Here is a 26,518-nt window from a genome sequence, read left to right as displayed (position 1 = left end):
AAAGAAAAGAAAAGAAAAGAAAAGAAAAGAAAAGAAAAGAAAAGAAAGGAAAAGAAAAAAAAAAGACAGCTCTCACTTCCTCAGACCTTAGTTATCAATGGCGATTGCTGCTTCAGACTGCAAATCCGAACAGAGGCAATTCTTAAAAACTTGCTAACTGCTTGTCCCAAATATTGCTGAGCATTTATGGGTTCCTTGGGGATCTTTGTTAGATCTTTTCTTTTTTAGAATGTGTCCTAGTAGCCTTTCTCTTTCCTGGACCAAAACTCATAGTTTATTTCAAGGGAGTCTGACATTGCTTTGGGAGGAAAACATTAATATTCCTGTCTTCCAGCCTAGGCTAGTGGCTTTAGTGTTATTAAATAGCAAGACTAATTGTTAAAATCCTAAATCTAAACAACACTTTGACTATCTTACAAATATTCCACTTACTCTTATTTCCTGTTTCTAAAATATATAGCCACTTCAAAGAAAGCTGGGGAAAAGGAACAACAATGAATCCTGAGATAAGCAAGAAAACCTAGAGGATCTAAACTCCAATGACTTTTGCTCCTAGTAGTTGTGTAACAGGAATATATTTCTGAAAATGAGTGGAAGAGGGGACAAGAGCCCTAACTTGGGAGGGTTGACACAGGATCTGAACTAATATCCACTCACACTCTTGTCTGTCCAATTCTGCTTACTCTGTGACAGGAACTGTTCCTAATACTCATTCATTGTCATGACAAAATTGTGGTGTAGGTATATTGTATTATATTCAATTAATAGATGAGAAAACTGGGCACAGAGCATTAGGTAATCTCTGACTTAGGGATCATACAACTAGAAACAGTCTTTTAAAATTCTGCATCTCCAAATAGATTTGTGATTGCATATTGCATTTAAGGTTTGATGTAATATATCCCCCAAACAAACAAAGCACAAAACTTTTTTGAGAATTTCCTTCTTCAGGCCTTATTTTATTTGTAAGACATTTGTCCCTATTTTTCACAGACTCTTGGTCAGATTAAACTTAGCTGTAGGACTTCCTGGCTGATTGCAGACGGACTATGACTTAAAACCAAAGGGTGTAATGGTTTGTGATAATGCAGGATCCTTCCTGGTCTGATGATCAAATTCTGGAGTTAGAAATCTATTTCCATGCACATAGACTTGGTACAAGGCAAGTTTCTAGCAGTCACTACTGGGTTTAGCCCAGGCTTTCTAGAGAAGCTGGAGATGCCTGCCAACCTCCTTCATTTTTTTTTTCCATTTTCTTTCCTTCATTCTTTTTGACCTCTACACCTTCTAGAAAAGGCCCCGCTGGCAGATCTAATCTCTTGTAACCTTTAGAATTATGTCATTTTTGCAACATCAGTTTGACTTATATTGTGCAATGATCTCTCCAAGACCATAAAGAGGCATTCCATCCTCTGGAGGTTTCGTACCATGAATCAGAAAGAGCAGAATATATTGAATGTATTATTTTCCTTGATAATATCCATGTGAAGTAAGGACACATAAGTCTAATTGTAGGTTCTCTTACCAATTGGGAGACAGGGGGATGAAGAGGATAAGTGATGACCTAGGTAGTAACAGAACCAAAATCTAACTCTGCTGTATTCAGGGAACTGTTTCATCTCCTGTGATTTCTTTAACCAACACAAAGCATGGAGCTAAAAAATAATCATGATGAATCCAATGTGCGGTGTCACAAACCAAAGGGCTTATGATCAATTATTCTCAACTATTTTGTTGAAAGAAATGTACACGAATAATCCTAAAGCAGAAGGGATATATGAAACTCACTAAAAATAAAACTAAAGAACATATAAAACCAGTGTCTTCAGTTTTCATCTCTAATTAATTGGCAGGATAAATGATCCTGTCTTGAGTAGGAGCCTCAAACTACTGAGCCTTGCAAACTAGGTCCCTTGGTGCTCCTCTAGGCTTCATTTGCATGACATACCACACTGAGGACTAGTTGCTATTTGGAGTATAAAATCATTAACTGGTTGTGCATCTGTTATCTGTGCAGGTGGGAGAGAATTCTACATACCTGTGTTCACCCACTACAAGAAGGACTTCTTCCGATGAAGTGATCTGATTCCTACCTATGTAAGTAGCTTAGAAACGGTTGAATTCAATTTATTAGAACTTGTTTAAAATTTCACAGGCTAGTGTTAAGATAGATAAAATACTTTTTCATGTCAGAGAGTTCTTTAGGGTTTATAAACAATGTGTGCTCTCTTTAGAAATTGTGCAGCATGCACAACTGAAATCAGGTCATTCTCTGTGCTTTTAATTATTTGTATTTTGAATTATTTTCTTGGGAACAGTTGACATGTAATGAAAAAGCTTAAGCTATTGATTTTACTGTCAATTTATTTAATTTTTGAAGGGAGGAGCCAGAAGTTATTCCTTCCCCAAGTAAGGATTTGTTACAAAGAATGAATTCTTCCCTTGGTTCAGACTCATAACTTGAAATCTCACTTTACATTTGACAACAGGTGAACTTATCAAAAATGGAAGAGACACCCTCTCAGTAATTGTATAATACCTACTGTGACATAGCCTCCTTTGTCTTTGTGGGAACATTTAGCTTACATTCTTCTTCTTTTTCCTTAAAGATATAGTCTACGCTAATTTCAAAAGGGCCCAGGTAGACAAAACAGAGCTAGCAGGGAAGTGACTCTTATGAGACCTTAAATCCCATGCTGCTTTGATTTTCGGAGCACATTTGATTTAGTACCCAAGGAAATTGCACTAAGTTCCAAACTGTCCTTCAGTTTCTCCTCTATATCTTTCTTTTTTTTTTTTTTTTTTTTTGGCTGAGACAGGTGGCCAGTTCCAGAGAGAGGAAGAGTAGAAACTGTAAATGAGCGCTGAAATATTGTTTGTATCCTAATTTCACATCACTTTTCATAATCATAATCAAGTGTTTGGACTATTTCTTTTTCAACATGTTCCCTTTAGAATCCCTGTCTGCTTGGAACCCCACCACTGCACAGGATGGTAAGCCAGATTCATCCATTTCAATGATTACTGAGTAAGTGTATTATATTCTTAAAGGAATATCTCCTCCTTTTCCTTTAATAATTGAAACTTGGAAATAGTGGATTATTTTGTAAAGTGATAATGATCCACATCTTGCCATTGCAATATTTCTTCCTTTAAAAAAAAATCACATAAGTTAGACCTACTATCTTTCCAGGGATACCAGTATATGATTTTCTTTGGAAAAACAAGTACTTATGCCACATGTTTGTTCAGCATTGAACCAAGTGTTTCTTACAAGCTATTACTAGTACAGGTACTGACATCTTTTATGTACATTTTGCTTCTGTCTTCTTCCTAAATCTTTTCCAACAGGTCTCTAGTAACTCCCACATTTCTTACTGAATATTTTCAAATTAATAATTGCTTATTTGGAAAACTTATTTGTAAATTAATTTGAGGTCTCTGAAGCACAAATATATAGATAGATGTAACATAGATATAAACATAAACCAATCTCCATAACCAAAGAAGTAATGTTTTAGTTTGTCGTTGAAGTTAGTTGAAATGAATTTATTTCACTCCATTTCTTTCTTTCTGGCTAGAAAGATAACTCCTATTGACTTTATTGTTTTTCTTAATTAAAAATTATTTATCATAAACTACTTTTCAATGTACTTTTTTAACGCCTAATTTTTCTTTGGAAGTAATTATTCTCTTTTCTAATTAACTCAAGTATTATCACATAGTTAAATGAAAAAAGAATCGTAAGTTAAAATTCATCCTAATATATGTAATTTTGAGACATCAAGGAAACGGTGCCTTAGATATAGAAATAAATATAATTTGCAAAGTATAAAGCAGTCATTACTCTAAAAAATAGTTTCTTCTACTTAGAAATAAATCCACACCTCTTCCTAATCCACTGAACATGGCACTTTATGTCCTAGAAGAACACTCAGCTCATCACAAGGTGGAACTCCACACAAATTTTTAAATGCATATTTAAACAATGTTAGACAGGTTTTTGTTGAAACAGGACTTCTCAGAGTCTTTAATATGTCATGTCTCGTGTTATTCTCCAAGAGCGGGATATAGTATGCAGTCATTCCAAAACATTGTTGATGCAGAAACTTCTTTTCCCTGGAGTACTTTATAGGATGATTGTAAAACATCGTTGGGGAAATGTTGGCTCAGAAGACAGGGAGAATTAGAGGCGTCAAAACCTGAGCAGAGGGGTAGAGGTAAGAATGTCTCCACTTTGAAATGGAAGATGCCTGGGGAGATGTAGGGAGAGGGAAAGGTGGAGGGGCTTGAATGTCAACCTGAGGAAGGTCAAAAGGGTGACTATTCTCTTGGTAGTTGCTTAGCTGTTTTATCTCCATATTTCCTGGACACTCTGTGCACTTTCTCTGTTTCTTTGGTCATGCTATTCCTTCAGCCTGAAAATCCCTTTCCATCCTCTCCCTCCTGCAAAAACACTTCTTAATCTCTTAAGGCCCAGCTTAAAGCTACTTCTTTAATATGTCTCCCTGATTTTCCAGCGAGATGCTAATCCTCAAACACATCCTTTATCGTTTAAACCTTTATGAATTCCAAGCCATAATTGTCAGTAAATTCAGTTTTTCTACAAGATTTTCTAAGACTTTTGTTCTGTATTCCTGAAGCATTGAACCCAGAACCCAGAACACTAAGTCTTCAAAGATATTAGTGAAATGGATCAGTGAATGAGTCAGTATAAGGATGAATGCCCATTGTCCTCACATAATTGTATACCCTACATTTTCAAAAATAAACTTTTTATTATTTTAGAATAGTTTTAAATTTACAGGAAAGTTACAAAGGTAGTACAGAGAGTTCTTATACCCTGCCACCCCATTTCTCTTATTATTAACATTTTAGATTAGTATCATACATTTCTAATGATCAATGAACCAACATTGATATATTATTATTAATATATCAAGATAAAGTCCATACATTATTCAGATTTCCTCGGGTTTCCCTACTGTCCTTCCTCTGTTCCAGCTTCCCATTTAGGATGCTACATTTAGTGGTTATGTCACTTTAGGCTCCTCTAGACCCTGACAGTTTCTTTTACTCCCCTTATCTTTGATGACCGTGATGGTTTTGAGGAGCCCTGGTCAGATATTCTGTAGGATAGTCCTCAGTGAGGTTTTGGTTGATGTTTTTCTCCTGATTATACTGGGGTTATAGGATTTTGGGGAAAAAAGACCATAGAAATAACATGCCATTCTCATCACATCATGACAAGGGCAGTCTGCTATCAACATGACTTGTCAGTGTTGAAGCTGACTTGAATCTAGCTGAGTTAGTGTCTGTCCTTTAAAAATTTTCCACAGTTAACAACATCGCTTCTTGCCAGAGTTACAGATTCTTAAAGGTGGGATCCTATTACCTGTTTTTATGTAAGCCAGCACTGATTTGGTACACTGTGGGCATGGGGTTCATGGTTCGTAAGTGAAAAAAAAAAGAATACGTGAATGTTTTTATTGATGTATATTCCACTTATCTCCTAAAACTAGCAAATTTGCTATTGAAATTAAGTTTTGTTACAGAAAAAGAAGGAACTAAAGACTGCTTTCAGAAGAGAATCTCCCCCTATGAAAAAGTAATATTCAGTGTGTTTGAACAGAATAGCATAGCACAGAGGCTATCCATAGCAACCATTTACACAGTTTAAGTAGTAGTAGCAGTAGCAGTAGCAGTAGCAAGAAGAGCAGACAAATAATCATTTATCATTTGGGGAAATACAATGCCTTCTGCTTCCTACGCTGGGGGAGGAAATAATTACACAGGATCAGAGTAATCTGTCTGGCAATCACAACAGCCCAGTCAGGATGGTGTCTATGTTTGCAGATGCCCCCCAACCCCCAAGAGATCTCTCCGGATTCTGAATCAGACAAGGTGTCTGTGTTACTCCACACGCAATCTATAGATAAATATTTCAAATCTCTCTCCTCAGACATTAAGCACAATACCTTTAACTGCTACCCAAAAGGCTCCCTTGGGAAATTAAGCAAAGCAAAAGAAAGCAAGAACCTCATGAAGGCAATTCACAGGTGAAATTTTTGACAGGTTTTGAGAGAGTGAAAAACTTTGTAAGACAAGAGGAAAGGGGATTGAAGAACAAAGATGTTTTCAGGTGACATTCTAGAACAAAAGAAGAGTCAGTGAATTAAAAGAAATGAGGGAGGAAAGTATTTCTAGAAAGTGGGATATGCTGAGCTCTGAAGTAATTAGCAAATAAAAACTTAACATTTATTAGGTAATGCATGCTTTTGAAGAAGTGACAAGGAAGTGCACATCTTAACATGACTGGAAAAACACTGATCTACCCCATTAAATTTGAAGAGTAATTTGTTTTCTCCTCATGAATAGTCCTATTTGATTTTTTAAAACTCATTTCATTTGGAAATCGTAAAGATTTCTTTATTCTTCAGTCCAATTGCTTACATTTGTTCAGAGAACAAATTCACGGTGGCTGAACTGTCCTTGAAAATCCAACCACTCAATAACTTTGATGGCTTTCTTGAACCATGGGTAAAATAAAGCATAAATCAAAGGGTTCATGGCTGAATTATGATAAGCACACCAACAGCAAATCTCATAAATATAGGCAGGGGTTATGAAGCCTATATAAGCATTAATTAATGAGTCAATACTATATGGTAACCGGGAAATCATAAATACTACCACTGTGATGCCCAGGGTTTTAGTGGCTTTTCTCTCTCTCGGCCACTCTGGATTTGTAACTGTCTGATGACAATTCTGTTTTGCCTCCAGTATGTTCAATCTTTTTAGCTTGTCATCTTGCCACAAGAAAAATATTGCTATAGAGAATTACCATAATAAGGATGGGTATAAAGAAGGATAGACAATCTATCAACACCCAGTTTTGATTTAAAACTGTCTGACAACCACCTACACAGTTGAGGGCACTAGATAAATTCCTCCAGCCCATCATCATAGACACCTGTGTAGAACACGGCACCACTGTGTACAAGGGGCAGGATCCAGGAGATGCTGACGCATATCCCTGACACAGACACCGTGAACTTGCTAGGAGAGACCAGAGGGTCAGTAACAGCAAGGTACCTGTCGATGGAGATGAAGAACAAGTGGAAGAGAGAAGAGTAACAAAATGCCACATCGCAGCACGTGTGGAAGGTACAGAAACTTGGCCCAAAGTACCAGCAGCTCTCCACGGACCTGACCATGCTGAAGAGCATGACGGTCACCCCACCCTTCAGGAAGTCAGCACCGGCCAGAGAGGCCAGAACATTGGTGGGAGAGGGCAGCTGTTGAAATGGAGGATGGAAATCACCACCAGGAGGTTTCCAAACACAGCACAGCCCCAGAGCCAAACAGCGTGTAGAGCATCAGCCGGGGGCCAGGCGAGCAGGGAGCTTTCAGGCAGGATCTGCTCACGTTCTGGTAGCAGAGCTGCTCGGCGGCAGGGGGGGATGAGTCGGTGCTCATAGTACTGCCTCCAACAGCAGGTAAACATAGAGAAGTTCTGCCCTTGGTCAGTCACACCAAATAGAGCAGTTTCATATTTCCCAAAGGCAGAGAGAAGGTCGTTTACAACTGCCTACCTTTGTCAGAGTTATCAGATAATATCTCCGTGGCTTGTCACATATTCATATTAATTTTAATCTCTGAACATATGAAGTAATATATTCAATTTAAATGCTCAATAAATCCTAGCAATTATTAATCATTATCATTTTTATTTTTACTCTTTAGCATCTAATTGAACCAATTTTTCTAAATCCAATAAGAATTTTACTTCAAGTAAGTCTGTAGCAAATTTGCTTTTACCATAGGAGATTTTTTTTTTTTCTCTTGCAACTTATCAAACGTCTTTTATTACCTGGTCTTGATACAGGGGATATTCCTTTTTGCCAGTTAGTAATAATTGTGTGGTTTGTTTTTTATGAGTTACCTTTTACTACCGCCCCCCACAAAACTCTGTGATGTTAATGATAAAAACTCCCAAGAAGCATAACCAAATCCCATCTCTCAAGTCATCCCAAATCAGGTGCAGTCCCTGTAGTGCGAAGTGTGAACAGAGAGAAGAAATTTGTATTTCATAATCTCCACTTAAAATTCATATTTTGATATAGAATAGGCCCGATGCTAAAACCTAACAGGGACCATGTGAAAGACACAAAGAAAAGGACACCTCACTCATATAAAAAAAAATGCAAAAATCCTAAACAAAAGTTCAACAAACCAAACCTAGAAATATATAAAAAGATAATACATCATGATTGGAGTCTATACAAAGAATGGAAATTTGCTTTAACATAAGAAAGTAAAATAACATAACTCACCATTTTAACGTATCTGAGGAATGCAAAAAAAATTATATAACGTTCAGCAATTATTTATTACTAAAAGATTCTTAGCAAAATAAAAATACAAGAAATGTTTTGTATATATAAAGGTCTCAACAGAAAAAGTCTTATTCATGTGTGCATTATTTATGTTTATTTATTAAGCATCTATTTGTATCAGGGTCTTGAAGATACAAAAATAAGCAAGAAATATCTCCTCCCCTTAAGGGAGTATCCCTGTTAATATGAGAGACAGACATAAAACAGTTAACAATTCACTGTGCTCCAAGTTAAAATTAACACGTGTAAAAAGTGTAAAGTGAAAAATGACATCAATATTAGTATATAACTGGGATGAATAAATAGAATTCATTGAGGGTATATGTTTAGAGCCAGGTTTAGAAGGATGAATGGAAGGTGTTAAGGTCAAGAACAGGGAAAAGTTTCAAAAATTGTGCACAGCTTTGTACATCCCAAAAATCATTTTAGATTTTATCCTATGACTCATGCATGGAGGTAGAGAAAACATACTTACTGACAGGTAAAGATCTCAACTACCACAGAAGGCAATTTTCTTGATTTTTCTGTAACTGACCTTTAATTCCCCTGTGAGCCCCATGTCATGGGGTGCAATAAACATAAGTTCAGTCAATGTGGGGTTCCCACTCTCCTCTCCCAGGGTTACATCTAAATTCCAAGGGGCTATGTAGTCTGCCTCGCTTCCACAGGAATAGATCGGGATTGTCTGTGCAGATATCTTCTAGAATGAAATGGCCATCTATCTCATCATGGAAAAAGGATGTTCACACAACTCTAAACTCTGGATGACGTGCTTACCAATCCCCCCTCTAGACCATGCCCCTTACAGTCTCTTATGGGTGCTCCAGCCCATTCCTGTGGGGCTGAGTAGGGGACATGCTGCTCTGCCTTCTTCAGATTTCACAGCCAGTGTACCCTCATCAGTCTCTCCTGTATCTCCAGGAAAACGTTGCACTTTTATTGAAATTAAGAGATTAACTGGGGATCTTAATTCTATGTTTCAAGCCCCTTCGTCTCTGGTGTCCTCAGCTAAGACAGAGATTTGAGTCCTGTCAGAGTCCTTTCTCATGTTCTCCCTAGTTTTCCTTCCCCCCTTCCATCCCTCCCCTCCCCTTAGCCTCTGCTAATTACCTTGTAGACACAGGGTAACACAGTTTCCAGGAAACTGGAAACGTTCTGAAGTTCTCCCTCAAACTCTGTCTCATCACAGATATTCAGAGGTTTCTGAACCCAACATAACTTCAGAGCATCTACCTTACACCTTTATGCCAATTTTCTTAGTTTGGGTCATAGCTCTTATCTTATGGCTTTTAGTAGTCTATGGCACAGAAATGCTTCTTAAAACATGGCAGAAATTCTAGAAAGACCCACAAGTGTCTTCAGTGAGTCTCGGGGCACAGATTCAGGTGTGCAAAACGTGTTACTTTATTGTTAAGGCAACTGCCATTTTAACGGCAACAAACAGCTTTGGAACACCTGCTCTATCTAGGTGTTTTATTTGTAGTAAGTTCTTAAATAGTCACACACAGAAAACCACCGTGGAGTCTGCATGATTATTATCGCTATTTTACTGAAACACTGGAAGTTAACCACTTGCCCAGGGTTAACATCTAATAAATGATGAACTGAGGATTGGCCTCCAAGCAATTTAGCTCCAGATTTTGTGTGTTGCTCCTCTATGCTCTGCAACTATAAATAAACTTGATGTCTGCGCCATACCCCTCACCTCCAGCTGGTAGAACTTCCTCTCCATCTATCTGGGTTTTCTCTACCTCCTCCACTGAGTTAACCAGGCTCTGTGGATTAGAGATCTGGTCTGGGTGACCATCCACCCTCAATGAGAAGTCTTGTCCAGTCTCTGGACTTTGGTCCCGTCCTGTGACAGAGCAGCCATCCCTCGTACCTGACAGTAAGGCTCCTTTAGCTCTTGTTTTATCAGCCATTTCCAGTGTGCTTCTCAGAAGAATTCAGCTATACTTGTGGCACCAGAGGCCGTGGAACATTTAGGAGTTTCTAGGACCTGTCATGACTCCATGGCACCCTCAGGGGCTCAGGAACTTTTCCTGTCCCTGTACTGTGCAGAGCAGTGAGGTGTTCTGTGAGGCTGTCTCAGGCTATGGGCTCAGCCAAGCTATGCAGCCATCTCTGCCCTGTGGTCTTCATACCCACTGAGTTCTGTCCAGGGAAAGGAGAATGAACTTCCTTGCATTTGGATCTTCTCCCCTCAAACATACTTGATATATTCATTTCTGTCTCTGCTGTAACAAATCAGCACTCACTTGGTGGCTCAAAATGAGAAATTGATTCCTGCAGAGTTCTGGGGGCCAAAAGTATGAAATCCAAAATCAAAGTATTAGCAGGGCTGTTCTTCCTCTGAAGGGTCTCAGAGAATCCATCCTAGCCTCTCCCTGCTTCTGCTGGCTACCAGCATGCATCCCAAGTTTGCATTATGATCAACAGTGACAGTGTTAGATGATGTTTATAATATGCCGTGACAGGCAATTAATTATTCCCACATCATGTTGAAGAAGTGAAGGGACATACCACATGAAAGTAGTTACGTTGAAGAGGTAATTATTGTGGTAAATGTTATCACTTTGTCATGATCAATTCCACTATGAGGGAATGTCCTCTAAACATCAAAACTTGGTCTTGCACCAGATCTGAATTTTACATCTGATTCCCTTGCTGTTGGAAGAGCACTGGTGAACAGGAGGAACTGAACTCCTAGAAAGAGCATGAAGCAGAGGGTCTGAGGAGATTGAAGAAAAGAACTCCAGCAAAAGAAGATGTTGGAATGGCAGTCAAGAGAACTAGAGTCTAGGGGAAGACCAAGAACACATGGCATAGAGAATAGGAAGAAGAAAATGAGCATTGAAAGTAACAGGGCAGGGGCACCTGGGTGGCTTAGTACCTTAAGCAACCGACTCCTGATATCAGCTCAGGTCATGATCTCAGGGTCCTGGGATTGAGCCCCACCATCAGGCTTACCACTTAGCATGGCAGGGAGGGGAGTCTGCTTCTCTCCCTCTTCCTCTGCCCCTCCCCCTGCTCATACATTCCCTTTCTCTCTCTGTCTCAAATAAATAAATAATACCTCTTAAAAAAAAAAAAAAAGAACAGGGCGGTGAGCATGAAAGGTGAAAATACCAAGAAAATCCCCCCAGAAGACGGGGCAGTGGAAAAGTGACAAAACAGAGGAGTAGGCAGAATCAACAGTAGGAAATTGGACCTTACTTCACCAGGGCAATAAATCTGGCTGTAGCAAATGTTTGCAGAAGCTCACTTGAAGCAATGTTTGACTGAATCTGAGGAACTCCTTATTTCAAATTTGATATCATATTCATACACCATATTCCATGTCATTATACATGGAAAATTCCCAACATCTCACAATTTCCTTGATTTTAATTTAGTCTTATCCTGAAAACACATTTATGTTGATGAACTGTCCTTTCGTTCTTGACCAGTTATGTTGTTTTAATTCACTCCTAAACCCAGGATAAAATAAAGCAAGGAATTTACATCTGAATTTTTAAATCTGTATCTCGGGTAATCATTCTTAGGAAAGACTATCATGAAGTATATGGAAGAATCTAATTTCTTTCTTCTCTCCTCTGTGAAGTTTCACATACCCGCTATCTGTCAAAAGAAATTCCATATTTAGAATTGTATTGGAAATTTTGGTAGCATTTATAACAATATATTTTGCTTGCCCATTGGATAAATTTCAAAAATTTTTAATTTACTTTTGAACTTCTGTCCTATTCATTATCTATAATTTGACAACAATGCCATTCTATGAGACATTTATTAAATACGACAATTATACTTTTTCACGTGCTTTTTTCTGTTTGTCCTTTATACTCTAAAAATAGGGAGCATGATATCCTTTTTTAAATCTGATATAGTTAATCTGATCTATTCAGTATAGTCATCAATCGCATGAATTGGTTGTTATCCATGCTATAGTCTACTCATTTTCTTAGAGTTTGCCAAGTCAATCCTCCATTTATGGAAGTTAACCCTCCTGTCAAAAGAAGTCCACACCCCTGTCTGCCCATACAAGTCTAATGCTTGAAGACTCCTCAAAAGGCCCTTCTACTAAAAAAATAAAGTCTTTAACAATTCCTTAACCCCTCAGGCCATGAGAACACATGTTGGTGAGAAGACAATGTTTTAGAAATACCCAATGCCAAGTACCAGCCTTGTGACAATTAGTGACAATTAGTCCTCGCTCATAGGACTACTTTTCTGGTTCTCAATAATACAATTTAAAATGTGTTGCCCATATTATCTACAAAATTACATTCCTTGAGGAAAATACTATATAAAACACATTTTTTTATTGTTAGGTATTCCTAACACTGGTATTTGCATATAATTTATGTCCAGTGTTTGCTTGAAAAATCTGAATGAAAACCAATGAGAAAAAAAAAAGACTTCAATCATTTTAACTGACTCCACAGATAAACCAAAAAGAAAATAAAAGGTTTATAGACCAGTAGTCTATTACAATTTAGACTCATTATACAAAAGAAAGTTGGTATCACTGCTAGTCATAATTGATCATTCTTTTTTTTTAAAAGATTTTATTTATTTATTTTAGAAAAAGAGAGAGAGCATGAGTAGGGGGAGGGGCCGAGGGAGTGGAAGGGAGATCTGAAGCAGACTCTGCCCTGAGTGCAGAGCCCTACCCCAGGCTCAATCTCATGACCATGAGGTCATGACCTGAGCTGAAACCAGGAGTCAGATGCTTAACCAGGAGTTGGACATTTAACATTTAACTGGCTGAGCCACCCAGGTGCCCCAATAATTGATCATTCCTTCATTCTTTCATGAAATGGAAATCTGCAAGATTTCCATTTCATGAAATCTTGCAGATTTCCATTTCATTGGGCCAACTTTTTTGTGGCAAGTTTTTCCACTTGCAATTTTCCACTTCTGGGCAATGCCTGTAGTTAATACCTGATTCCGAGGCTGAATGACTGATCCCACAATATGACAGGTGAACATTCCAAGATTCTGTCCAGACATTAAACAGGAAAGGCTTACCTGCTGTCCCAAAAGCTTCTGGAAGGTACAGACAGAATCACAAGTGAGCAGCAAACAAACAGACCCTTGAAGAGTGTCACCAATCCTAGTCTTGTGCCTGTTATGGGCTGAATGGTGTCCCCCAAATTAATATGTAGAAGTCCTAACTCCTAGTACTTTAGAATGTAACCATTTATCGAGATAAGACCTTTTAAAAGGTAATTAAGTTAAAGTAAATTTTTTTTAATTTTTATTGTTATGTTAATCACCATATATTACATAATTTGTTTTGGTGTACTGTTCCATGATTCATTGTTTGTTCATAACACCCAGTGCTCCATGCAGAATGTGCCCTCCTCAATACCCATCACCAGGCTAACCCATCCCCCCAGCCCCTCCCCTCTAGAACCCTCAGTTTGTTTTTCAGAGTCTATCATCTCTCCTGGTTCGTCTCCCCCTCTGACTTACTCCCCTTCATTCTTCCTCTCCTGCTATCTTCTTTTTCTTTTTTCTTAAAATATGTTGCGTTATTTGTTTCAGAAGTACAGGTCTGTGATTCAACAGTCTTACACAATTCACAGCGCTCACCGTAGCACATATCTTCCCCAATGTCCATCACCCAGCCACCCCATCCCTCCCACCCCCGACCACTCCAGCAACCCTCAGTTTGTTCCTGAGATTAAGAATTCCTCATATCAGTGAGGTCATATGATACATGTCTTTCTCTGATTGACTTATTTCACTCAGCATAACACCCTCCAGTTCCAACCATGTCGTTGCAAATGGCAAGATCTCATTCCTTTTGATGGCTGCATAATATTCCATTGTGTATATATACCACCTCTTCTTTATCCATTCATCTGTCGATGGACATCTTGGCTCTTTCCACAGTTTGGCTATTGTGGACATTGCTGCTATGGGGTGCACGTACCCCTTCGGGTCCCTACATTTGTATCTTTGGGGTAAATACCCAGTAGTGCAATTCCCCAACCCAATATGACTGGTGGTGTTATAAGAAGAGGAGATTAGGACATAGACACACATACACATGGCATAAACCATGTGAGGACGCAGAGAGAAGCTAGCCACCTGCAAGCCAAAGAATGGGGTCCTCAGAAGAAACCAACCCTGCTGACACCTTGATTTTGGAATTTTAGCCTCCAAAATGATGAGATACCAAATAAATTTCGGTTGTTTAAGCCACCTAGTCTGTGGTACTTTGTTATGACAGCCTTAGTAAACTAGTAAAATGTTGCAAAAGATAAGGAAAAAAAGACCATTTGAAGATAAATGAAAGTTGACCATAAAAGAGAAAACGATTAGAGATATCACAACGAAAAGTGAGATTCCAAATTCCATGAAATTGGAAGAAACAAGCACATATGGCAAGGACATGTACAGAACACTAAGACAGATTACAGTGTAAGCCACCTCACTACTTATTACTTAGTTCAGTAAATGTCTTTGCAATGATTTAATGGAAGCACCTTTTTGTGATTTGGTTTCTGGCTCATTTGAAAAAATAATATATTTCTCCAATTTTGAAATGTTTTGTTCATTTCTTACATCTGATTTTGTCATGAATTTATAATTTTTAAAATATTTTTAAATTTCTCAACTTAGTGTTTACATTTATTCTGCAAATTAACTAATGGTCAATGAACTATCCTTTAAAAATTCTCCACTTAAAATAATTTTTATGGCTTTTCTAAACCAAGGATAAAATAAAGCATAAATTAAAGGGTTAATGGCTGAGTTACAATAAGCACCCCCAACAACAAATCTCATAAATATAAGCAGGGGTTATGAAGCCCATATAGGCATCAATTAACATATCAATTGTATATGGTAACCATGAAATCATAAATGCTACCACTGTGATACCCAGGATTTTAGCAGCTTTTCTCTCTCTCTTGGCCACTCTGGATTTGTAACTGTCTGAGGATGATTCTGCTTTGCTACCAGTATTTTCAATTTTTACAGCTTGTTGTTTAGCTATTAGAAAAATCTTACAGTAAAGAATTATCATAACAAGGGTAGGTATGAAGAATAACAGAAAATCTATCAAAACCCAGTCTTGATTTACAACAATTTGACAGCCACCTACATAGTTGAGAGCACTTACTAATTCCTCCATCCCATCATCATTGACACCCGTACAGAACACGGCACCGCTGTATACAATGGGCAGGATCCAGGAGATGCTGACACATATTCCTGACACAGACACCGTAAACTTGCTAGGAGAGACCAGAGGGTCGGTAATAGCAATGTACCTGTTGATGGAGATGAAGCACAAGTGGAAGAGAGAAGAGTAACAAAATGCCACACCAAAGCAACTGTGCAGGGTACAAAATCTGGTTCCAAAGTACCAGCAGCTCTCCACAGACCTGACCATGCTGAAGGGCATGACGGTCACCCCCACCAAGAAGTCAGCACCGGCCAGAGAAGCAATCAAGAAATTGGCAGGAGAGTGCAGCTGCTTGAATTGCAAAACTGAAGTCATCACCAGGAGGTTTCCAAACACAGCCAGCAAAGATGCAAAGCCGAATGCGGACTACAGAATCACCCTGGATCCAAGCGAGTAGGGAGTTTTAACACAAGATCAGTTCACACTCTCATAGCAAAGCTGCACAGCAGCAGGGTGGAAAAGATTCCTGATCATGGTTCTGCAGTGTGATGCTTCCTGTCTTTCTGCCCTCTCTTGTGGTAGGAAATAAAGTTTTTCGATTCTGAGAATTAAAAAAAAAAATCAAACCACATATCTGAGCAACTGCTTTTAAGTATTGCCTTAGAGTCTATCCTTTTTCCCATTTTAATCATAAAAAGAAGTTAAGAGAATTTCAAGAAGTTAGAAATGTATCCTTTCTGACTTTCATGCATGCAATTATTTGTGTAATTACGTCTAAACCTCACAGATAGTTAATTCCAAGCTAATCTATTATGAATTTTCATCAAGCCAGAATTCATATTATCTGAATAATTGAAGAAATGTAATTTAAATACCTGGTTCTTTACACCCCTGAAGTTCTTCCTTGCAAAGAATAGTCACATATAATATAATTACATATTAGAAAAGTCACCTTTTAATAGACTTCCACCTTCACATTGTCTGAGAAGTTAACACCTAGAATGTTTTAGGAAGCTAGCCAATTAACTTCACCCATTATGAATTCCTCACACGGAATCCCTACAGTGTAAGGTGTGAATCCGGAAGGGAAACTTTTGATAATTATAATTAGTAAGTTTTCTACAAAATGTATTATTGCTCAGTGCTCTATTACTTTGCAGAAAGACTTGTGATTTTTCTAACCAAGAGATTTATTTAAGTTCAACTATCCTGAAATAGTCTCATCCCGTATTTGGCAGTAATATTATCTATTTCCAAGACTGGCTGTATAATCTGTAGAGCCCAGGGCAAAATAAAAATATGGAGATCATTTTTCAAAAGTATGCTAAAAAGTGCTCTTGAGTATAAAGCTTTTTCCTTTTTTCTTCAGTCTCTCCTGACCTGCCATGGTGTTTGATTGACTGGTTGATTGATTGATTTAATAATGCTTAATGATGCTTAATAAGCAAATGATACTTAACCGACTGAGACACCAAGCGTCCCTGATTTTTATTTATAATGTCCCACTTCCTTGGGCATGGAATTGTTTGTAGGGCAAGTGCAGACCCTCACAGGTGCCTGGAGAACCTGCCCTAGAACTCAGCATGCCTGGCCCACCTAGGGGTGCCAGTTTTCCCCTCCCCGCAACTGTTGAAACAATATGCATGCCCAGGTTGGGGGTCTAGGAAGAAGCTGAGCAAGGCTTCTGTCCTTCTTCTGGGACTGTCACCTCAGCCAAAGGCAGATAGCTGACTCCCTAGGGATTGCAACCTCCACATTAGGATCCATTCAATGTGTGGATTGAGAGTGCATAAGAGGGTTGGCCCTGCTAAATTGCCCTTCGAATGTGCTATGGCCCTACGAGCCTGGATGGGGTAACAACTGCAGGACTTACCCTGAGACCACAGAGGGCTACCTTGCCTCAACCCTCCCTTCCCTGTATCCAGTCCTCCAACATGGCAGTCATAGGAGGTCAGAGTGAGGAGGGGGAGGCTGGACCAAGCTAAAGGTGCCAGGGAACGAGGACTCGGCGGGAGAGTGGGGGGGTGGGGTGGCCGAGAACTAGTCCGAGGGAGAAGGGGAAGTGGTGTAACGCAGGACAATCACATGTCATGCAACTTGAGGTTCCAAATTCCCTGCGCATGCTCTATTGTCCCTCAGGACTTCACATATAAAACACAAATTCAAAGGTAAAATTTTTCAGAATTTCAAGACCACAGCAACTGGCATCAAGCCCCAAGAGCAGAGTTCTGTGTCACTGGGCTGGTCACAAGCCCACAGGAGGGCCCAGCCTATTTCATTTCAGAGATTAAATTATCTCTTTGCAACAGCAATTAAATGATGAAACAAAGAAAACCCATTGAAAGCAAGTGCAAAACTGCCAGATGGGAAGGTGTAGAAGCTAAGGGCCAGGGACTTCTGATAGTAGCAGCCTGTCCTGACACAGACATTGCCCTTGCAATATTAACAGGAATTTAGGGAGTTCAAGAGGGAAATTAAAGATACTGAAAGCTACATTAAAAAGATTTCAGGTCTGAGAAAAATAGCTACCTTTGATCCTATACAGGAAATAGGAAGTTCCGAAGACATTTTTTGTCCACAATGATATATTTAAGACTTGAAAACAGAAACATGATCTCTCACTTAAGAAACGGATATTAAAGATATACTGGAATAAGAGTAGAACAGATATTAAAGGTGACAGGCAAACAATTATTCAAGCAGTCATCTACCAAATTCTTCTTGATAATGCTATCTTTCCTTCTCTTTAAATTCTCAAAGCTGACTTGATTCCACCCTACCCTTCAGTAGCTTTGCCTCCCTGTTTCCTGAAAATATGAAATATACAATTTAAAGACTGAAAGAATTTAGGGGTTTAGGGCTGTATGATGATGGCAGGAATCATGGGTGAGTCCCATATTTGTAACTTGCCTACAGGTTAGACACAGTATGTACAAGAAAGACTACATTTGGTGAGGAAAGATGATGGGTTAAGTTTGGATTGGTCAGAGGGACATAAAACTGGAGTTGTTCAGTGGGTGGTTTAGCCTCTAAGTTTTCGGCTCAGGAAAGCAAGTGTGCCAGAGATAATCATTTGGGATTCCTCAGCATACTAGTGTTTTTGAGGCCACAGGAATAAATATGACTGCCCGGTGCACCCCTGCTGTAATGCCTACCATATATCAGATACTCAGGAAGTAATTGTTGACTGGATTAGAGCGTGTACAGTGAAAATGGAAGGAACTGAAGGTGCACCAACTTTAAGGTTATGCCTGCAAAAGAAAGAGCAGCCAGAAATAACAGATGGAAAAATGGGAAAAAGTGGACCAACTGACCCTATGGGATGAGAAAGGCTTATGAAGAAGGAAATATCAAGAGTGTCAAACGTTGACAATGGATCAAGTTTAATAAAAGATGAAAATCGTTTGTTGGCATTAACATCATGGATAAGCATGACTCCACCTCTTCTGGTGGAATGGTGAAGACAGAGTCCAAACTGCAGTGGATTGAGAGTGAGTGGGAATGGGTAAGGAAGGCAAGTGGGACCATGAGCAGTGACTGACATTTTAATAAGTCAACTGTAAAGAGGAAGAGAAAGATGTGTAGTAGTAGATAGCAGGGGACATGGACTCAGAGAATGTCCATGTTTCTATTCTTGTTTTGTTTTGATTTTATTTATTTAATTCTGAAGTACTTTATAAAGACATGTTAATGAGAATATGAGACCAAAGACTGAGCTCCTGTTTGGAAAAGTTTTGCTGTCAAGCAGGAAAGCAAGAAAGCACAGATCTAGGCTGTGGGAGAGTCAGCTCAAGGTAGTAAAAATAAGGAATATTTCTTATAGCCAGGGGGCCATGAGCTGCTTTATATCCGGAAAGCAAAGTCTCCGAGTGTTACTGATTGGATGATGATATCTGTGTTCATTCACTAGGTAACCACTGGGCTGACTGGGGGTGTCCACAGACATGCATGGGGTGCCTGCCTCAGGATTATGCCATTCTAGTAGTTTCCTATTGCTGCTGTAACAAATTACCACAAGTTTAGTGGCGTAAAGCAATACGTATATATTATCTTAGAGTTCTAGAGGTTAGAAATTTGAAATAGTTCCCATGGACTACAATCAAGGTGTTAACGGTGCTGTTTTCCTTCTGGAGGCTCTACAGGAGAATCTGCTTCCTGCCTTTTCCCACTTCCAGAGACCACCTGCATTCCTTGCTTGTAGTCTCTTCCTCCATTCATATAACCAACGAACAGCACAGGATCTTAAAATCTCTGACTCTGACATTGACTCTCTCCCTTTCCTCCTTCACTTTTAATGACCCCTGTGATTACATTGGGCCCCCTGGATAATCCAGGATAATCTCTTCATCTCAAAATCCTTAATCTAACCACATCTGCAAAGTCTCTTTTTGCCATGGACGGTAATGTGGTTACAGGTCTGGTGATTAGCACCTGGACATCATGGGAGGCGAAGAGAGGGGTCTATTCTGCCCACCACAGGAATCAAACTACTTCTGCTGAGGTCAAGTGTGAGCCCTGGACGATGGTGCCCACTCCTTCCGCCGCCTCTGTAAGGTGCCTCTCTCTAGATTGCACACCCACTTGAATCTGTAAACTTGAAGGAAGAGCAGCCATTGTCCAGAAAGAAGCTGGAAAACAACACCTCTAAATTCTTACTTCTTAAGGCCAAAAACCTTGCTCAAGTGAAAAAAAGAAAGATCAGAAAATATAGGAGTCAGATAAAACAGGTTTTTTTCTCTTCCACATTTCTTTCCCCATTGAGATAAAGATTTCATGAGAATGTTCAGCCAAAAAGGCTGAATTAGGGCACCTGGGTAGCTCCGTCATTAAGCGTCTGCCTTCAGCTCAGGTCATGATCCCAGGGTCCTGGGATCGAGTCCCACATCAGGCTCCCTGCTCAGTGGGAGACCTGCTTTTCCCTCTGCCACTCCCCTTGCTTGTGTTCCTGCTCTCGCTGTGTCTCCTGTGTCAAATAAATAAATAAAATCTTAAAAAAAAAAAAAAGGCTGAATTAGTTCCTTCATCAACTCTTGTGCTTCAAGTACATGGAGAGGGCAGGCATATGAAAATGGCGGGCGGGGGTGTGGGAAGTTGTAGGAATGTTCATAAATGAAATCATCTTCTCTGCACTTAAGAAATAGGAAGACCAAATGTGAGCAGGGCTGACAAGGAGAACCTGGTAGTTTCCATGTCCGGAAGCAGCTGTGGAATCCAGGATTTTGACTCCCATGAAAGGGTCTAAAAATACTCCATGACATGCAGGAGAGAGTGCACAGATCACCACTTGAAGCCTGGAGCTGGCATGAGCCTTCTCACTTCACAGCACACGAGCAAGGATGTTGAAACAAGTGACTTTGCCCCAATTCCACCTAGAACTTTGATTTTTAGAAAGCTGCTAGCATAGGGAGAAATAAGAACACAAACATAGATTCAGAACCAGGAACTGAGCTGAGCTGCCCAGTGACTGACTGCCTGGATCAGTCTCATTTCCAATATGACAGAAGAGCAGGAACCCAAAGCACTAGACCATGACTGTGTTTGGGATCTTTAGGGCTGGATGGAGATACTTCAAAATTACCAAGCCCTTAAATCGTGTTTGGGTTAGGAGAGAATAAAAGAGAAATAAATATGAAGCTAAACAAATCCGCCTGTCTGAAATAAGAAAACACAACAAAAATCCAAAGCCTGTGACAAAATATGACTCTAAAATACAGCCAATAAAATCAACAACTGAACATCAAATATTCCTGATGAAGTTAATTTTATAGAACTGTTTGAGAAAGACAAGTACAACTTTTGGTGATGTTTCTATTCAAATCTTTTGCTCAAATGCACATGTCTTGACAGATGGTGATCGGGAGCTCTTGGAAGGAAGCTTGGAATCTGTTTTTAACAAGTACCTGCAGGGGATTCAGGTGCTAATAACAGCAGATGACACTCTGGGAAATGTCACTTTCCTTCTCTTGTGTCTCCTATTAAAATATTCAATTCTATGCAAAATGCATAGTAGACTATAAATAAACATTTAGGGAGTTAGGATCTGGTAGACGATCTGCTTTATTTGCCTTTTCTCTTATTGTGTACTATCTTCTTTCTAAATCACTTCCTAATTCCAGTTCCTGTGACAAATTATGGCCAGAAATTGGTCAATACATAAGTGACAGTTTGTCCCTGTGAAAAGTTCAATCAGCAGTGCTGATTGCTTGATATGCATAAACTCTACTGCCAGGCTCCTCAAACGATGAAGAGAGCAAGCCTTTGAATCACTATGGAATGCGTGGACACTGCCATAACCAGAGCCTGTTGTTTCCTTCTGGGAATTGATTCATACCTAGGTTGGAGTCTATGCTCCCTAATCTTTTTCACTTCATTATACATGGTAATGCATTGCTATAGACTGAATATGTGTGTCCCCTCAAAACTCATGGGTTGAAACCTCATCTCCAATGTGATGCTATTTAGAGGTGAGGCCTTTAGGAGGTGATTATGTTGTGAGGGTGGAGCCCTCATGAATAAGGTTGGTGCCCTTATAGAAGAGGTCCCAGAGACATCCCTTGTCCCTGCCTCCATGTGAACACACAGCAAAAAGAGTCACTTATGAACCTGGAAGTGGGTCCTCACCAGACTTGAATCTACAGGCACCTTGATCTTGGACTTCCCAACCTCCAGAACAGTGAGCAATAAATTCCTGTGGTTTATAGGACACCCAGCTACTGGTCATTTTAATAGCAGCCTGAGCTGACCAAGACACATATGTACTTCACAGGAGGGTAAACTGAGGTGATCTGGGATGTCAGTATAGCACCTCAATTAAAGGTAATTATTATAACTGAACAAGATGGCCTTAATGTTCCCCTCAGCTTCAATAAACTGTAGGCATGCTTCTTCCTGACTCTAAGCCTCTGCCCTCCCTTTTCTTAGGGGATTTGCTTCAGAAAGCTTGCAATTGCAAGTTCTTTCTCTGCCTCATTGAGATATAAATCTTTTTAAAGTCTTCTTGCCAGTTTTATAACCCAAGACTGACTTTTCCAAGTAGCTGAGAGCCATCCCTTTGAAATGCAATCATCAAGGAAAATAGCACACCTATCTCTGTGGAAGGGTAGGATCCTAATTTTAAAGGATACCATATTCGAAGGTATAAAACTACTGTTTGTCATGAAAATATTGGAAAGTTTACTTCTCTTCTTCCTTGGAGCAGCGGGCTACCAGAGCAGGTTCTCATGATGATGGCAGGGGTTCCAGAGAGCAAGCAGAAACAAGAAGGCTTTCTTAAGGCCCACGCTTAGAAATGGCATATTGTCACTTCTGCTCTCACTTTGCCTCCTGAGGAAAGAACTTCAAAGTTACACAGCAAGGGGCATGAGGGAGGGGTTTCAAACATTCCATCGACCACACAAAATATTAAGGAGTAAGCTTTCTCGGTGAGATGTGGAAGCATAGCCAGTGCTGGATGTTGCTCATTGTACTTGCTACCCATAGAAAGGGCAGCATCCTGCCAGACCGCTGGGACAAACATCAGCAGAGAATGAGTGAAGCTGCTTGTGTCATGAGTCTACTGGCCACTGTGTGGCCATCTGACTGCCCTGAACACTGAACGGATCAGTATCTTCAGGCATGCTTATGACCCAATTGCAGCTCACTGTCATGGGAAACTGACTGGGAAGCTCTGCTTTATATAGCAGTCTGATGGCCCATCAGATATGAAACAACATAAACAGTAAGTCTTACTTACTTTGGTTTCCAACAAAAATATGTTGTCTATCTTGATATGATTTATTATCACTTTCAAAACAATATCCTTATTATTTACTGTGTCTTCATGCAAACCCAGAGAGACACTGCTCAGATTCCCCTTCAAAAAAAGAATCTGGACCATCTGAGCATCTTACAAAAGATGACACTGATGCATTACCTTGGTGGTATTTACACTGATCTGGCAGGAGGAGCAAGGAGTACCTAGCCTTGGTAATATACATGTTTCCTCGAAGTTTGCAGATGAGCCCTATGAAGAGTCAGGGACCCTCTACTTCATTAAAGCAGTCAGGAATGTCTCATCCCAAGTACAAGACAACTGACTACATCTTGTATCTTCTATGGCAAAGAAGGAAGCACAATACCTGGTAGACCTCTTCGGGATCCAAAAACAATGTATTCCACACTTAGGAATACCGCTCTGATCCATACACTGAGTAACAAAGAAGTCTGCCAGCTTTGTACAGGGCTTGGAGTACAGGTCTGGGCTGCAGTGTAATTGCCATGCACTTTAGTGACCTGGTGGTGCTAGAGGTGTTAATAATGGGAAAAAATGCAGTTTAGATTTTATGGAAGGCTTCCGTGGGAGAAATATAATGCAGTCCTCTGGACTTCTGAAGCAAGACCGTGCTATTTACAGTGGAGGATAAAACACCTTTTGAAAGATGGCTCTCTGAGCCCAAATAGTGATTGAACACTTGAAGATGTGATATCAAGCGATCATGTGTCTCTAACTGCCAATGATTATGTAGGTCTTCTTGGTTGGATCTTCAGTCATAAAGTTGGATGGGTCCAGCAAATTCTTTGTGAAATGGAAATGATACACCTGGAACTAAGCCTGAGCACGGCCAGACAAGCATGAGCCCAGAGCCCACGTTACCCACCACAGTTGCACCAGGACCCCTCCATCACACATTTCAGCAAACTGAAGAGGAGCAAAGGATCTAGCTTGGTTTACAGATAAGCTGTCTCAGTATGTGGGTGCAAACCAAAAATGGACAGCAGTTGCATTACAGATTTGCATTGGCCTTGAATGCGAGTGGAGAGGGACAGTCTTCTCAATAGGAAGACTTTTGTTTTGACTAATAGTATTAAATGAGGGACACCAGAAAGTTATTCTACCTGAATAAATCCCTTCTTGAACTTCACTCTTAGCATTTTAATCTTTTTCTAAAGTACTTCTTCCTGAATGTCTCCTAAAGTATCTCATGGGCCTTCATTCACTACCCACTCAAAAGGGAAACTCTGAGAATAGTATGTTTTATTGTGACTGCTGCAATATGAACAATTTTTATTAATTTAGCCAATGGTTATTGCTTAGCAGCTCATATTACTGGTAGGAAAGGACACAGCACAAATAAGTTGATGGTAGCCAGCGATGCAAGGGAGCTCCTAGGAGAGGCTAGAAAGTAGAGACAGGGCAGGTTGGGGACTCAAGTAGATTTTGACGGCCTCATAAATGTAACTAGGATGAGTCATAACAGGGACTGCATCCATTCTCATCTTTGAAATGGTCTACACTGCTTAGCTTAGTACTGACCTTAGAAGCTGATGAAATTTGATCTTTGTCATGAGACACAGTTGAGGGCTTATCTTTACATCTGGGGTGTGTGTGTGTGTGTGTGTGTGTGTGTGTGTGTGTGTGTGTGCATTTGAACACAATAAAATATGTCAGCTTCTATGTAATGCCTGGGAAGATAGGTTATGCCTTTTTATTTCTGAAAAATATTGGTGGCTTTCTGGCTGGTTCCCAATGGTAGTAAAGCATTCTTTATTCTTGTGAACAGACTTAGAATTATTCCCCATGAAGGATTTACTTTTGACCTTATGTCATTTTCTGAACCAGCTAAGAACTCTTTCAGCTCTTCCTGAGCTCTGATTTCCAATCATAAAATGATATATTGATTGGGTTTTATCAGCTAATGGCAGGACTGTGAATAATCCATCAATAACAAATTGCAAAGATAGAGTAGGCCGTCATTACAAGCTAGGTCCTCTCAGAGAGCTACCAGTATAACTGGGTATTGCTCTAACAGCATTTCTTCATTTATGACTGATGTCGTATTGATGCTTAACCTGAACTACAGCACTTGTTCAATGACTTTCTGTGTCTGAACTCTCCATTTTAACTTTTTTTTTTAATTATACAAAACTCTATACAATGTAGCAGTTATACGTTTAGGATCTACTAAATTAAGAAAAATACATGTAGACAAAAGCTACTAGGAATTCAGTGATGCTTTTACATGTATTTACAAATAATATGTATTTTAAGGAAGAGTACATATATGTGAGAGACTATGTAATCTACAGCCTGGGACATAAGTGCTTTAATTAATTCCTTGCAACAGTTCTGCAGCCTCCCATTGGCTGAAGCAGACAACTTGGGAACCAAAGCTTACCAGGATTAAGAGACGAAGTGGGGCACCTGAGTGGCTCAGTCGTTAAGTGTCTGCCTTCGGCTCAGGTCATGATCCCAGGGTCCTGGGATCGAGCCCCGCATCGAGCCCCTCATCGAGCCCCGCATCGGGCTCCCTGCTCCGCGGGAAGCCTGCTTCTCCCTCTCCCTCTCCCACTCCCCCTGCTTGTGTTCCCTCTCTCGCTGTGTCTCTCACTGTCAGATAAATAAAATCTTAAAAAAAAAAAAGACGAAGTTCAGCAACATGTTTCAAGGCCAAGTTTTACTTTGCAGACAGTCTTGCAGAATGAAGCCTGTTTCCATCGCCAGTGTGTCTTGTCCCAAATGTATCCATGGCCCTGCTACAGTTTAGTGTGCAGCCAGCCAAAAAGTTAGGAGTTTACTTGTATAAATAATTGAGAAGTAGATGAGGGGAGCAATGCTATAGTAATAGTCTAGTTAGTTTGGGGGGAAATAAGCTAGCTTTTTTTTTTTATCTTATCAAAAGACTTCCTTTATAAGGGCTACAAGGAGAGTAGAAAAATAAACAAGAAAGAGTAAATCTGAAGTGTATTCTCCACTTACCAATATGGACAAGAGCCTCAAAACATCACTGGACAGTATTTTTGCAATTTTATCTAAAGATTACACTCTACATAGCACAAGGGAACAGAAGTCTAAGGTATATTCTTAAGTCTTCCCAAACGATTTTCTTTATTATTTATGAGCATCAGTGTAATTTTACACTTGCAATTGAGAGGACAGATGTTTCTATGAAGACAACATTCCCAGCTCACCATCAAAGGGACACAAGCTTTGCACTCT

At 39.7% G+C, this 26,518-nt stretch overlaps 2 protein-coding genes and 1 pseudogene across 2 annotated transcripts in view; 1 reads left to right on the top strand and 2 right to left on the bottom strand.

Moving 5' to 3' along the window:
• VNN1 (vanin 1) overlaps positions 1-26,518 on the top strand; it is a 725,633-nt gene that overhangs the window by 114,084 nt on the left and 585,031 nt on the right. The gene's annotated exons all lie outside the window — the stretch shown is intronic.
• TAAR6 (trace amine associated receptor 6) lies at positions 6,450-7,479 on the bottom strand. Its single transcript, XM_025860971.1, is given in 6 exon segments — positions 6,450-6,510; positions 6,512-6,733; positions 6,735-6,946; positions 6,948-7,303; positions 7,306-7,350; positions 7,353-7,479. Coding segments are annotated over 6 exon segments (1,023 nt in total).
• Positions 15,057-16,077, bottom strand: LOC112814252 (trace amine-associated receptor 8-like; annotated as a pseudogene).

The sequence above is a fragment of the Callorhinus ursinus genome, unplaced genomic scaffold, assembly GCF_003265705.2.
Source record: "Callorhinus ursinus isolate GAN/ISIS: 27379988/994484 unplaced genomic scaffold, GSC_fseal_2.0 scaffold6, whole genome shotgun sequence".
Classification (NCBI taxonomy): domain Eukaryota; kingdom Metazoa; phylum Chordata; class Mammalia; order Carnivora; family Otariidae; genus Callorhinus; species Callorhinus ursinus.
This window is presented reverse-complemented; position numbering and strand designations above follow the sequence as displayed.